General features: G+C 34.4%; 1 protein-coding gene and 1 pseudogene across 1 annotated transcript; both read left to right on the plus strand.

Annotated features, from left to right (window-relative positions):
- The first annotated feature begins 1,822 nt into the window (after positions 1 to 1,822).
- Positions 1,823 to 9,579, plus strand: LOC102626583 (beta-glucosidase 24-like). Its single transcript, XM_052435499.1, has 13 exons — positions 1,823 to 2,064; positions 2,193 to 2,262; positions 4,956 to 5,014; positions 5,099 to 5,174; positions 5,307 to 5,384; positions 5,653 to 5,740; positions 5,926 to 6,181; positions 6,691 to 6,806; positions 8,036 to 8,253; positions 8,336 to 8,367; positions 8,493 to 8,595; positions 8,920 to 9,028; positions 9,169 to 9,579. The coding sequence occupies exons 1-13, from the start codon at positions 1,852 to 1,854 to the stop codon at positions 9,335 to 9,337; spliced, it is 1,587 nt and encodes a 528-aa protein (XP_052291459.1). The 5' UTR covers positions 1,823 to 1,851; the 3' UTR covers positions 9,338 to 9,579.
- A 1,405-nt stretch (positions 9,580 to 10,984) lies between these two features.
- On the plus strand, positions 10,985 to 13,279 carry LOC107174832 (terpene synthase 10-like; annotated as a pseudogene).
- The last annotated feature ends 1,717 nt before the right edge of the window (positions 13,280 to 14,996 follow it).

The following is a 14,996-nucleotide window of genomic DNA, read 5'->3' on the forward strand; positions in this document are numbered from 1 at the left end:
ACCCTACTTTGCCCGAATACTCAATGGGTTGAATTTAACTCCTGGTCAACTGAACCCCAATGGGTGGTAGGTACTTTCTGGTCTGTTCATATTGTGGGACAGATGTTGCCAAAGCGAGCCAACAGTTGACGAGGTGAAGCACCTGTACTAGCTAAAGAGCAGTCCCAAAGATGCTGGCTGGTATTACTTTCAGTCTAGTACCAAGACCAGGAAACCCATAACTGAGCTTCCAACTGGTGGTGGTGGGACTTGGAAGAAAAAATTCTTTTTTGCTGGGGGTCCATGGGGTCAGGATTACCGCGTCCCACCCCGTTTCGTGGTCCCAGGTTGCCTGCTCGCTTTAGATGTCTTGTCTCCATAGTGGTTCTCATTTTGCTGTATTTTCTCTAACCCAATATCCGTTCGCATTGCAAGTTCCTAGGGTGTGCACTACCAGCTTAAACCGGAGCCGCTCAAGCGGGTCGAAGCTGTGCTTGCCAATTCCTGCACGAACTGAGAGCTGCTAACCACTTACAACTTACTTGAATCTCGTTTGGTGTCCACTGGCCCTGGGATGGAGGACGCTGTGATCGGGGCTCTGAATCGGAAACGTTCTCGACCTCATACTGCTAAGCAAGACCAGAACAAGGACGCTCCCACTGCGAAGCGGGTGAACATTTTGCAGCAGGTTCCTTCCTTGAAGACTCTACCACCTCATCCTGCCAAAGTCGGAGAAACTAGTGGAGCAGCCACTGATCCCGCTTCCTCTTCTCCTCTAGTCGGGCCGATATCTCATTTATCTAACAATCGAGCAGAGCATTTGGTCCCCTATATCAACGAGTTTTCTAAACTCGTGAGCAAGAAGGACCTGGAGGAATTCGACGGCAGCACCCTGGGTGAGCTGGTGGGGGCCATGCAGTATAACGCTTTTCACCTCGGCTGCATGGCCACCTACTATAAGGCCAATGCTGGCCGCTATGACCGGAAGATGAAGGAGGACATTCACTCGGCGAAGACCAAAGCTGATGCTGTCGAGAAAAAAAACAGGAGACTTGAACCTCGAGAATTTGAAGTTGATAGAGCGAGAATCTCTTGCTCAAGCAAAGGCTATTACTCTCGAGGAAGAGCTGACTAATGTCAAGGAGGATCTGCAAAGGCAGAAGGTTATGTACGAGGCTCAGCTCGACTCTCTTCGTGATTCCCACCAGGTTCAAGTCGAGAACTTGGAAAAGGAAGTTGACAACCAATACGACCAGGGACTTCGGCATTCCTATCGTTGCATCATGGCCATCCTTGGGAAGTAGCACCCTGATCTGAAGATGGATGACCTTGCTGCTGGTGTTGCTCAACACATGGATGAGGAGGCAGTAAAAGAGGATTTAAAATATTGTGGCAACCTTGAGAACATTTAAAATTTAAATTTTATTTGTGCATCATCTTCTGTTTATTTCTATAATAAACACAAGATCAAATTATATTCTCTTGGCACCCCAACTACAGGACCAGATGAGATCTCGATACACCTTATGCTGCAATGCTACCAACTTAATTTTGGCGGGCTTTAGCCTGAATCCATTACCTTGATTTCCAGGTAGTAATTGATCATGATTACTATTCAAATATACAATCAATTGTAATTGATTAATCTAATTTCATAAGGGTTCCGTCGTCTCCTCACTAGAAGTCAAACTTTTAGATAAAAATAATTAAACTCTTCTTTCAACGTTGAATAAATTGTACTGTTTCTTTTTTTCAGTATTTAAAGAACCACAATTTTTGGTAATAAATTAAACATGTGATTATGTGAAGGTTGAATAGAATATGTTAGGTGTCCTTTTCCATGCCATTCAGCCTATTTTATTCCTCTATATCATGCCAAATACGAAGCAAACTACTGGCAAACCACACTCAGTTATGGCAATTCAAACCAACTCTCTCTTTGCTCTCCTCATTCTTCTTGGCTCGGCGAGCATTAGCAATTTTGTTGCTGCTGCTAAAATAACAAATAATTATGATACAGCTTTTTTTAATAGAACTAGTTTTCCCCCTGGCTTCATTTTCGGAACAGCATCATCAGCTTATCAGGTAAAACACTCAACTCTCTTAATAAGTATCTCTCATTCCACCGAGGGTTTTCAATTGGAAAAAAAAAAGGAAAGAAGGATCCATCACAGGACTACCTATTTGTTTTTGTTTTTCTTTTTTTTCCCCAGTATGAAGGTGCAGCAACTGAAGGTGGAAGAGGTCCAAGCTTATGGGATACTTACACTCACAGACACCCAGGTTTTTATTTATTTATTTTTTCTTTTTTCAATTTTCTTGCTCACGGGAATTGTTAAATGTTAGTGAGGATACAAGTGCTAGAACAGTTGTGTGTTAATTAGTTTATACATATATCTATATGTATCCGACATTAAAAGATAAACCAGTATTTATAATTAAGAATTGTTCGGGAATGATTTAATATAAGGTATGTATAATTCGGAATTTTGTAAAAGAAATTTATGCTCCTACACTATAATAAGAGAGGAACAGGGTCTCAAAATCAATAATTTTCACGTTGAGACTCAAATTCGCACTCTCAACTTTGAGGGCGCAATAGTCCCAAAATTTAATTTTGGATTGTATGATTGAATTTGTTTACACATGAAATTTGTCAAAATTTCAAATTTTGTATTAAAAGTACAAAAAATAAAAAATAAAGCCCACATGTTCAGACTATATATATATATATATATATATAAATGTTTCAGTCAGAAATTTTAAAGTGCGGGAAAGTGTGAGAAATCTTTAAAACCGCATGGTTTTAAAAGCTTAAAATTATAAGCCTTTAAAGCCGTGTAGTTTTAAAGATTTTCCGAATTTTCCTACACTTTAAAATCTCTGACTAAAAAACTACTATATATATATATATATATATTGCCAAATCCTTTCACTTCTTAATTAGTTGTTTAATTTGTGTTGTCAAATTTAAGTCCACATATGTATTTATGGTGCCTCTATATATATATATATATTCTTTTGTGTTCAAAGATAATCAACTCTATTTTAAAGTCCATTTTAGATTGGATGTAAATTATTTGCAGCATTTATGTTTGTTATGCAACTTGTTTAGTAGCATCATGGAGCTTGAATTATTTATTTAATAATTTTGAGAGGATTAGAAAAGCTTCATTCAAAAAAATATATATATATATATATATATATATATATATATTTGATTAGAATATTTTAAAAGCTGGACATTGACCGTTTCCTTGAATGTAGAATTTCGAAACCATGTGACTGACATCGAATAAAATAAACCAAAGTTATTTTTGAATAAGCATTAATATTTTGAAACTTGAAAGATTCACCATCGAATGTGACAAAAGTGATTGAAAATTATATTATGTTAAGTTCATGTAGACGTAATGATCTTATCTAATTAATGAGTTGTCGTTTTTGTTTTTGTTCTTTTATTAATCTGTTCTAAACATATCACATTAGCTATAGTAGGACATCTATCTGTATCATTACCATTGTTTTTTAATTTATATTATCATAAATTCAGCTATATTCCATGGAAACCTTTTCAAGAGATGAGGTCCCTTTTTCACCACCAAATAAATAAATCAGTCTCTCTTTCCACTGCTACAATTTTCCCCCCTTTTCTGCAATTTAGGAGCGAATTTTACATTGATTTTGATAATTAAAGTGAGCAATATTTTTATAGTACAAATTCAATAACAATTTTATGTAAAATTATTTGTAAACTTTCTTGTATGTTTGTTTGAATTTTTTTTTTTTTGGTTGTAAACCATCTGGTGTCTCACGACTGCATTGGGCCTCGATTAATCCGGATCAATGCCCAATGCAGTCGCGAGACACAAGATGGTTTACAACCAAAAAAAAAAAAAAATTCGAACAAACATGAAAGAAAGTTTGCAAATAATTTTACGTAAGATTGTTTGTTCGAAATTTTAATATTCTAACATCGATTCCGGATAAGTTATTAACTCTCAAAATGGACCATACTGTTTGTTCGTGAATGTGACAAAACGGCAACTTTTAAGAATGGTCGCACAAACGTTTGTTCATTTAATGGGGAAAGATTTATAATGTCAATGGGGATTTATCATCTTGAACGAAGTATTGATTGGCCAATAGGAAGTGGAAGCCAGGGTCTGTTCTTGTTTGTTGTTTTATGACTCGACAACTTGGGATGCCATGCCATTAATGGACTCCAAACCAGATTTCGAATTATCCTAATTTTTGTAAGCCACATGTTGACAAATAGCTAGGGTCTAATGTATCATCATGATTCAGTAATACGTCTGATACTAATACTTCATTCTTATTTTTTTGTTTTTATTACTTTTAATTAGTTGTTTCTAGACAAATCCTTATAATCTGAGATAAAAATTTAAAAATAACTAAACGATCTTTTTCTCAATGGAAAAAAAGAAAAAGAAAAAGAATCCGATAATTCTAGGCTTAGAAAGTTCATAACCTAACTAATTGATAATGTGACATTATCTCAAAGGATCATAAAATAAGTTATTAAACTTTTATCAATTTTCTTCTATATGGAATTTGTTTGTATATGTTAAAACAAATTTTATGGATAACTATATGTTTAGTTGATTAAATCTCTTGAGTTGAAATAAGAGGTCTAATGTTCCAATTTTAATCATATAGGTGGAAAGAAAATTTAATCAAAAATTCTTTTGTACATAAAAAAAATTCAATTATATGTTGAAGATGGACAACTTTCATCCACATAGCTCTTATAATTCTCTCTAGTGGATGTTGCCATGTTGTCACTTTATGAGATACAAATTAACTTGAGCATCATAATGTTGTTTACTTTTTGAAGCCAAAGCCTCATCATTTTGATGACGCTAAATTATAAAGGACAAATCACTAATTTACTAAATGAAGAGAAATGCCCTTTGTGTTTTCTGTTAATTAGGCGAATTTCTTATATTTGGCAGATAAGATAAAAGATGGCAGCAATGGAGATGTGGCTGTTGATTCGTATCATCGCTATAAGGTGTGATTGGTAAAGGGTTTGTGTTCAATATTTTGATAAACTCTTTAGATGGAATTTATTAATTTTGTTTTTCTATTTTAACAGGAAGATGTTCGAATCATAAAAGAAATGAACCTTGATGCTTACAGATTCTCCATCTCATGGTCTAGAATACTGCCAAGTAAGGCAATCTTTACACCGTCAATAATCCCTATTACTTATAACTTTGATACATGTCAATATTAAACCTTGATATATTTATTTATTTATTTATTTTCATGTTTAAAAATTTTATGACTTAATTGTGCCCAAGATGGAAAGCTGAGCGGGGGCGTGAACAAGGAAGGAATCAGATTCTACAACAATCTCATCAACGAGCTGACAGCTAATGGTCAGGATTATTTCATCTTTTGTACATATATACGGATTTTTTACAAACACTAGACTTAAAAACCTTTAATAATTCATTCTTCATTTATTTATTTATTTTTTATTTTTGACAAAAAAAAGTGGCGGTGACCACTGAATTTTAATTTTTCTGCCTCCACGAACAAGGGCGGGCAGCACAAATAAAAAATTATTTAAAACGATTCAGTCAAATCTTAGAATTATTTAATTACTTAATTCGCTTGTATATTCTTTCAATTAATGAGGTGTAGGTATACAGCCCTTTGTAACACTCTTCCACTGGGATACACCCCAAGCCTTAGAAGATGAATACGGTGGCTTTCTGAGTCCTCGCATTGTGTAAGCACTTACAAATTTATACTTTCAAGATTTTCATTATTGTGTCAGATCCATTTTCTATAAAACATATATTTTACAAATTGAAAACTGAAGAAATTTAAGCCCATCATTTTTTTTTTTTGAAATTCCGGGAATATTTCTTCCAGTCATGTTCTAAGCACCAAATTGACGCACTTGTTTTCCAGGAATGATTTTCGGGATTATGCACAAGTTTGCTTCAGAGAATTTGGTGACCGAGTGAAGCATTGGATTACACTAAATGAGCCATGGACTTACAGCGTAGGTGGTTACGGTGACGGATCTTTGGCTCCCGGACGATGCTCCGATTGGCAGCAATTAAATTGCACCGGTGGGGATTCCGGGGTGGAGCCATATTTGGTGGCACATCACCACCTTCTTGCTCATGCAGCTGCAGTACATTTGTACAAGAACACGTATCAGGTTTAATTTGCCTCTACAGTTCCAATATTGTTTTAGTGACTACATAAGCTTGCTCTTATGGGAATTGAAAATGCGTCTCATATATTTTATGCAGTACAAATTAAAATTTAGCCTTAGTGAGCACAAAAAAGAATTGAAAAGAAATTCAGTTTTTATCATCTTTTATTTGTGAAAAATTTCGGCATTGCTAGAACTAAGAAAGTTTCACCAAGTAAAATAAGAAGTGACTCCTAGTCTGCTAATCATGAGAGGAAATTTGGCTTTAATTTGGTAAAGAAAATTATTGATTGAATTCACTGTTAGGTCTAGTTTCAGCCCCCCCCTCCGGGGGGAGAAATAAGGCTTATTAAGTTCTCTGATTATGTGTTTTCCCCTATTTTTTTAAAAATCAATTAAACTTTGTAGTAAAAGATGAATTTGAAGCTTGATGGAACTTTGGGCACAAAACTTTTATTTTTTCTGTTGATGATTGTAAATGATATACTTGAATACTAAGTTTAATTATACAGACAACTCAAAAGGGCAAGATTGGGATCACACTAGTATCGAGCTGGATGGTACCGTACTCCTCTGCAAAGCACCATCAAAATGCTGCGGAAAGAGCCCTAGACTTCATGTTGGGTTGGTAAGTATTACCATTGCATAATATATTTGTTCAATATAGTCATATGTTAATTCTTTTTTTTTCTTTTTTTAATGATCTTCTTAAAGTGAGGATATTACTGAACAAAATCAAAGAAAAAGTATAGTGAATCGTGGGGACATAATAGTGCCAATTAATCTAAATCATTAGATGCTTGATATTAACTGTCACCTGTTATATATATGGATTTTGCCCCCTAGCTTTTGAACACGCAGATGAGAGTCAAAGTAGATTAAAAAAGAAAAAAAAAAGGAAGGAAAAACAGCCATACCCATTTTCGATTTAGTGGTTTATGGCGTTTGCACAACCACTCCAACTAACAAAGAAGCGCCATTCTTTTTTATGTTTCTTGTTCGCTGAGTTGACTACACATATAAATTATAAAATGAGAGATAAATAGACCCAAACTTTTGGTAGTGTCAGAGCGTCAATCCGATGGACACCAAAAAGGCGAAATGAATGATTTTGTTGTCACTAACGAGTCCGCTATTGATGACAACATATGTCCAGGAGATTCCAAAACCTAAATTTACTTGGTGGCTATTATTTGTGTAAGCATATGCAAGTTACCGTTGCAACTTTGGGCAAGAGGCTACAAATTAAAGAAAATATTTGGCCAGACGGATGTAGGTTTATTAATTATTGTGGTGATTAGAATATGAAGTGATAATCGAGTACGAGTAGTGCCAACTGATGCAATATGTGGCGTGATATTGCTAAAAATTGACATTTGTAAGATAGTTATTTATCTTATGTTACATAGTGATATGTAAAAGGGTCATTATCAAAGTGCTAAGCTAGTTATATATATATATATATATTTAAAACCACCAGAGTGGTGGGGAAGTGCTGTGCTAGTTACCCTTATTGAAGATAATTATATAACCAATTTAGTGATATAATTTTAACTTATTTTGAAACTAAGGTCTAGCTTTAGAGGGCAAGACTGACTTTTTTAAAAGCTGAACTTCAATAATGTGTGAGTTAATATAAAAAAAAATGATTTTATTTACCATGTATAATTTATAGTTTCTAAACAATTTTGGGGCTATATCTAATTACTAAAATAGTAAGGGAAATAGAATTAGCGTTAAATCTCAAAATATCTAAAAAAATTAAAGAGAAATGAAGACACAATCAACCTTACCCCAATGTTGAGAATTGATTTATTAGCACTAGCCCTAAAAATAATTACTAACTTTTTCTGCCAGGTTTATGGATCCATTGACAAATGGAAACTATCCACATACCATGCAATCTCTTGTGGCAGATAGATTACCCAAATTCTCAAAAGAGCAATCCGAAATGCTCGAAGGCTCATTTGATTTCCTGGGACTAAACTATTATACTTCTAGCTACGTAGCGTATGCTCCTCAGCTTAGATCAGCAACCAAAAGCTGCTTGACAGATGCCATCGCCAATCTATTATGTAAGCACAAAATCTCAATTACTAGAATAGTTTAAGTTACTCGATTGTAGCATGGAATAAATCGAATTTTTATGTTTTGCAGCTGAACGTAATGGGGTTCTAATTGGGCCAAAGGTATTTAGTGCTCTGATCGATCAATTTTCAACATTTAACGCCATAATTTAATTTGCTTGTTGAAATAACTTCACAGCTGTTTCATACAATTGCATAATTATATAATATATACGTTAAATGTATAGGCTGCTTCGGATTGGCTCTATGTCTATCCAAGAGGAATTTGGGATCTTTTGCTTTATATAAAGAGAAAGTACAATAATCCTCTCATTTACGTTACAGAAAATGGTATGATCTTACGGTTTTGTATAATTAATTTTTACGTACTCTTGACATGGGCATAGAAATATCTTATAGAATGATCTTAGCCAGTTCTTTGGCTAAATTTGTTTTAGTTAAGTAAATATTATTTAGGGGGTTAAGATTTGATCCCAACACATCATCTGTACCATCATCCAATAAAATTATGCTATATATATTTTCTCATAGTATTTTTTTTAATAGATATTCAAGGGTAATAAAGTTTATCACAATAAAACCAAAGGATGTAATAGCTAATTACCCATTCATTAAATTTGATGACATTAATCTTGCCTTTGTTACCTTGGGTAGGGATTGATGAAGTGAATGATCCCAAATTAACACTAGAGGAAGCCCTTGTTGACAACATGAGGATTGATTACTATTATCGTCATCTTTATTTCCTTCAAAAAGCCATCAGGTAAGTGCATAACAACTAGTTACTCTATCTAATTCCATACTTAGCCAAAAAAACTTAAAGAATTTATCACATGATTCTATTTTAATTTTCTGTTTTTTTATTTCATCTCTTTACATTTTTTTTTTTTTCATTTTTGGTAGGTATGGCGTTAAGGTAAAGGGATACTTCGCATGGTCATTGCTGGACAACTTTGAGTGGTCCGCAGGCTATACGGTGCGGTTTGGCATCAACTACGTCGATTATAAGGATGGATTAAAAAGATACCCCAAACTTTCTGCTCGTTGGTTCAAGAAATTCCTCAAAAGATAAGAGGATATGATAATTAATTATGTTCAGCACATGATTTTTTTCTGAATGTCGTGCAACCCGCAGGATATGGATTTCTGGCCTTCAATTCTTCAAATATACTAGATAACTTATTCATATAACTACGTTGCAGTAATTCGGAGATTTATTTAATTGCTGTACTAATATAGAAAGCCTTGCTACTTTGTTAGATAACGATCACGGGCCCTTGTTACCAGACAGTGCTTGTTCCAATCGTTGGAGAGTTGGTTATGATCTTTTGTAGAAGATAATGGGTTTAATTCTTTCTTACTCAAGGTCAAGGACTAACTCAAAAACTGAGAGTTGTCCAATTTTTTATAACTAATTCAAAACACTCTCAGTTAAGTTTCAGATCCTAGATACTTTTAAAAGATAGTGTCGGCTCAATGAAGAGCATTTTAAATTTCTCTGTTATGAAAGAACTAACATCATCCAGTAAATAAAAGTATGTTGATGACATGATCGTAATTAATATCGAACCCAAATTACTTTCGTGATTAAGAACAAAAATGGTGGTCAATAAGAGAACCAACACGTGTTGCCAGCGTCCGGTGGTTGTCAGGGAGCGGTACCGACGCGTGTCCCCATTTTTTTTTTTTTTATTTAGAAAGTAATTAACTAAGATATCTATTTATTTTTAAAAAATATATTTGTTTCCTAGAAGATGAAAATGTCAAGATCTTAAAAGATTTTGGCGTTCAATACACACAAGGAAAAAAAGCACTTCCGCTTGGCAGTTGCACCTTTATTTTTACGCCTTCACTTGCACTTGAATCGTGATCCATGAAGGACACGTCTATCTCAGTCCCTCCGAAATAAAAAATAGAATAAAATAACTAATAATTTTCCTCTTTTGAAACTATTTCAATTGCTTAGATTAGTACGCCATTGACCTGCGTATTCGTTTAAAGAAGTGTTAGCACAATTTGAATAATTATATATGCATTTTTATTTATTTATTATATTATTATTTATTAACTATCAATCATATAAATATATTTATTTAAATAAAAGATTCGATGAAGAGAGAATCTTAATGTTACACGTTGCAATAAAAGATTATTTATTTATTATATTTTTATTTATTAACTCTGGATTATTGTATATAAATATATTTATTCAAATTAAAGATTGAAAGAATTCTAATCTTACTAGACATTGTAATAAAGAGTAAGAGTAATAAATTGACGTATTGATATATAATTGGTTGGGTGATTTCTATAACTACCTACTTTATTAAGAGTAATGATAGAGCCACAAACTCTTGTACAAACTTATTTTATACAAACTGACGTGGCATTAATTCATTGGTTGAATGAAAATATAAATTAATAAAAACAAATCATGTGGGCCAAGTGATATTTAATTCAACCAATCTTATCATGCCACATCAATTTGTACAAAATAAGTTTGTACAAGAGTTTGTGGCTCTATCATTACTCCTTTATTAATTACATATTTATATGTTTTTATCTAACCAAGAATATATTTACACATCAGTTTGTATCCCATTGCTAATATACATATAAGCAATGACGTTCAAACAGGAAAAAAATAAAAAAAATTGATAGACACTAATAGAATCAATGTTAAGACCGATTTAGTTTGTACTAACTCAATTGAAAAATAGGATAAACTGACGCTGATTTCACCTTATTTTTGTCGGCCCTAGTTCTTTCAGCACTTTTGTCCCTCAAGTAGCATTCTTCTATATATACACCACAAATTGCTTCAAATACTACTTTCTGTTTCTTGCTTTCTAGCAATTAATTAGACTTGAAAATGGTTCTTCACATGCTTTCACTGTCTTCATGCAGTTTCACCAAGTTGTTGCATAGAAATCAGATCTCCCTTGGATTACCCCGCAGCTGTCATTTTACTCCTTTTCAAGTGCAATGCCTGGTTTCTGCCCAAAGTTCTGTTATTAGGCGATCTGCCGGTTACGAGCCTTCAATATGGGACTATTAGTATATTCAATCTTTGAGAAGTGAATATGGGGTATGTATATAACTCAGTTACTGTTGATTTAATTATTTGTGCTTGCCCCAGAAGTTGATTTATTGTCTATTAATTATATGATCATGCAGGGAAAATCATATGCCAAACGAATCGAAGAGCTCAAGGCAGATGTGAGGGCGATGCTTGATAAAGCTGTGGTTATGGATCCTTTACATCAGTTTGAGCTCAGAGACGCTTTGCAAAGACTTGGAGTATCATATCACTTTGGAGACGAAATTAAAAAATTACGAAATGCGATTTACAGAAACAACAATCTACAGAAACAAGAAAGTTTATATGACGTGGCTCTTGAATTTAGACTACTTAGACAACATGGGTATGATACAGCCACAACTGCAAGTATTCAATTGAAATTCTTGTAGTTTTGATATGGGTGGTACATTTCTGTAAACTGTACAATCATTTACTAAAATTTAAAATTTAAAGCATAAGATAATGGGTAGCTTTGTAATAAGTTATTCTATTAAAATAAAAGCATTTAGAATAATTTTTTGAGTTAAATAATGCCACCCTATTGGTATTGATTCATTGAAGAGCTTGTGAACATATATCATGAGTTAAATGTGTATACGTTTGTAGAAACATTCTGCAGTTATTTGGATGAGAGTGGAAACTTTAAGTCATTGCTGTGTAGTGACGACTGGAAAGGAATTTTATCTATGTATGAAGCAGCATACCTTTTGGTAGAAGGAGAAAACATCTTCTATGAAATTAGAAATTTCACAACTACCTACCTCAAAGAATACATCAAGCACAACAAGGATCCATATATTTTAACACTTGTGAACCATGCGTTGGAGCTTCCACTACATTGGAGGATGCAGAGGATGGAGACAAGGTGGTTTATTGATGCATACGAAAGTGGACCAGACATAAATCATGTCTTGCTCGAGCTTGCTAAGCTGGACTTCAACATGGTGCAAGCAAAACACCAGGAAGACCTGGAGTCTGTATCCGAGTAAGATGTTTATTTGGTCATTGTTGTGGAACAAGTTTTAATATGTCAAATAAATTATTATTATCAATTGATCCTCCTCAATGTATATAAATTATAAGATGGTGGGAATACGTTGGCTTTGGAAACAAGTTGAATTTTGCAAGGGACAGGTTGATGGAGAATTTCCTCTGGACGGTGGGGGTGACATCGGAGCCTCAATTTGGATATTTTAGGAGGATGTCGACAAAAGTCAGTGCATTAATAACATCGATTGATGATGCTTATGATGTTTATGGTACCTTGGATGAACTCAAGCTATTCACAAATTCCGTTGAGAGGTCAGTAAACTTGAATTTTATCAATTTCTTCGTTATCGTAAATCTAAATTTAGTGCTTCCGGGGGCCGGAGTGAGCAGTTTTTGAGTAGCTAACCGAGTTCAAATTCTACGAAAGATAGGAGATTAAAAATATTAATTTGGGCTTTACTCACCCATGCATCTACTTCTTTTAAAAATATATTTTAATACAATATGAGGGGAAGGCCCAGCTCAAGGTGCATGAGCATAGCATCCCTAAGGCCAAGTTCGTGAGTTTGAGCCTCATTAGGGGAGAGTGGTGAAATCTAATTATCTCTCTATATTTTGGGGAAAAAATGAAAATTTAGAACCTGACCAGAGTTGATCTCTTTAAGATTTTGTTTAACACATTTACATTTATAAATATCTATAGTTAACATTTAATACACACACATTCCTATTAATAATTCAATGGTTGTATTGTAATTTTAGATGGGACGTTAGTGCAATGGATCAACACCCATACTACTTGAAGTTTTGTTTCCTGGCTCTCCATAATTTCATAATGAAATTGCTTTTGACGCTCTCAAAGAAAAAGAAGCTCACATCATTTGTTATCTTAAAAAAGTGGTGAATTTGTTTATACATATACTGTGTATCTATTTCGTATAGTTTCTATATTAATTCCTTGTATAAAGCTGTAATATTAGTGCTGCTGATACAACTCTGCAACTCTAAGTTTATATCATAGATCTACACTTTTCGAGTAAGTGTTGACTCCAGCAAAGAAGCAAAAAAAATTGAAATTAATTGAGAAACATAGATTGCAGGAGAGGCGGAGAGAGAAGAAGAAGAAATATTTGCCATTCCATTGCTTTGTATGACGTGTTCCCCTGTACATATATCTTTTACCCCTCAACATTACACGTGTAACTAACCAACAACGTAATGATTCTTAAAAAAATAGTCACAATAAACTAACAAAACCACAGTTGCCATCTTTCCCACTCTCTTTGTGCCTTCTTGAATATTCCTTAGGTAAATGTAATCTTTGAGGTATGTTGGTGCCCTGCGCATACGAGCTGGAACTTTTATGTGCTCCTCGACCAGCTGGGCTTCTTCCTCTGTTTCAAGTGCTGACTTGTCATTACTCTCGGGCAAGGTTGTATCATTCCCCATCCCTTGAGAATTTACCTTGTCCTCAAGGTGAAGCTCGAGATATAACTTGCAGAACTCATCATAAGCCTCCTAAGTAGAATTTTTGGGGGCACAATCAAACCATTGCACCAAAACTTGACGAAGCTCTTTCCCTTGTTTAAGTACTGAGTGCTCAGCACAAATAACTATAGGAGAATAAAGGGGCTTGTTGTTCACACTTATAGGAGGTAGTGATTGAATATTAACATGAGAATCCCCAACATAAGGTTTGAGTAAGGATATATGGAAAACATGGTGAATTTTGCTGCTAATGGGCAATTCTAATTTATAAGCAACAGAACCAATCCGCTCCAATATCCGAAATGGCCCATAGTAGTGCTTTGCCATCTTGTAAGAAGTGCGGTTGGCAATAGTTGATTGCCTATAAGGTTGCAGGCGTACCAGCAGTTTGTCACCCACCTGCAGTTGCAATTCCCTTCGATGCTTGTTAGCTTTTTGTGCTATTCGGTGCTGAGCTTTATGTAAGTTTGCTATCAAACAACACAATAATTCATCTCTTTCTAACAGCAGGTCTTCTAATGCTTGGATTGAAGTAGAGCCCTTGCAATAGCTAGGAATGGTAGGAGGTAATCGTCCATAAAGAGCCTGGAAAGGTGTCATTCGCAAGCTACTATGATAACTGGTGTTGTAACAAAACTCGACCCATCCTAAAAAGGTTGACCAAGACTGAGGTTTGTCTTGAGTAAAGGCTCGAAGATATTGCTTGAGGCCACGGTTTACCACCTCGGATTGGTCATCGGTCTGTGGATGATAAGTGGTACTGTGGCGTAAGGTGGTGCCACTCAATTCAAATAATTTTTGCCAAAAATGGCTCATGAATATTGGATCTCGGTCTGAAATGATTGAATTGGGAAAACCAAGTAATTTGATTACTAATTCAGTTAATAACATGGTTGTCTTGTGGGCTGTGAACTGAGATGGTGATGAAGAGTAGGAATCCATATTATACTAGGATTAGTTTCCTTATTAACTAAAGTTTAAGACTTTTAAATTCCTTTCTAATTTAGAATTTTGTTTCCCTTTCAATTTAGGATTTTGTTTTACTTCATGAATTAGGATAATTACTACTACTATAAATAGCTCCCTCTTGTAGCCTTTGAGAGCAGAGAATTTGGAGTTCAATAATATTTTAATTTTCAAATCTCTTTGTGAGTATTTGAACAGTTAATTC

This window comes from Citrus sinensis, chromosome 2, assembly GCF_022201045.2.
Source record: "Citrus sinensis cultivar Valencia sweet orange chromosome 2, DVS_A1.0, whole genome shotgun sequence".
NCBI lineage: Eukaryota > Viridiplantae > Streptophyta > Magnoliopsida > Sapindales > Rutaceae > Citrus > Citrus sinensis.

What these genes read in the sequence shown, in the direction of transcription:
- LOC102626583 (XM_052435499.1), top strand. Translation starts at nt 1,852, where the DNA reads ATGCCAAATACGAAGCAAACTACTGGCAAACCACACTCAGTTATGGCA. An exon ending in CATTTACGTTACAGAAAATG is followed by an intron (nt 8,596 to 8,919) that starts GTATGATCTTAC and finishes TACCTTGGGTAG; the next exon opens with GGATTGATGAAGTGAATGAT. An exon ending in TTCCTTCAAAAAGCCATCAG is followed by an intron (nt 9,029 to 9,168) that starts GTAAGTGCATAA and finishes CATTTTTGGTAG; the next exon opens with GTATGGCGTTAAGGTAAAGG.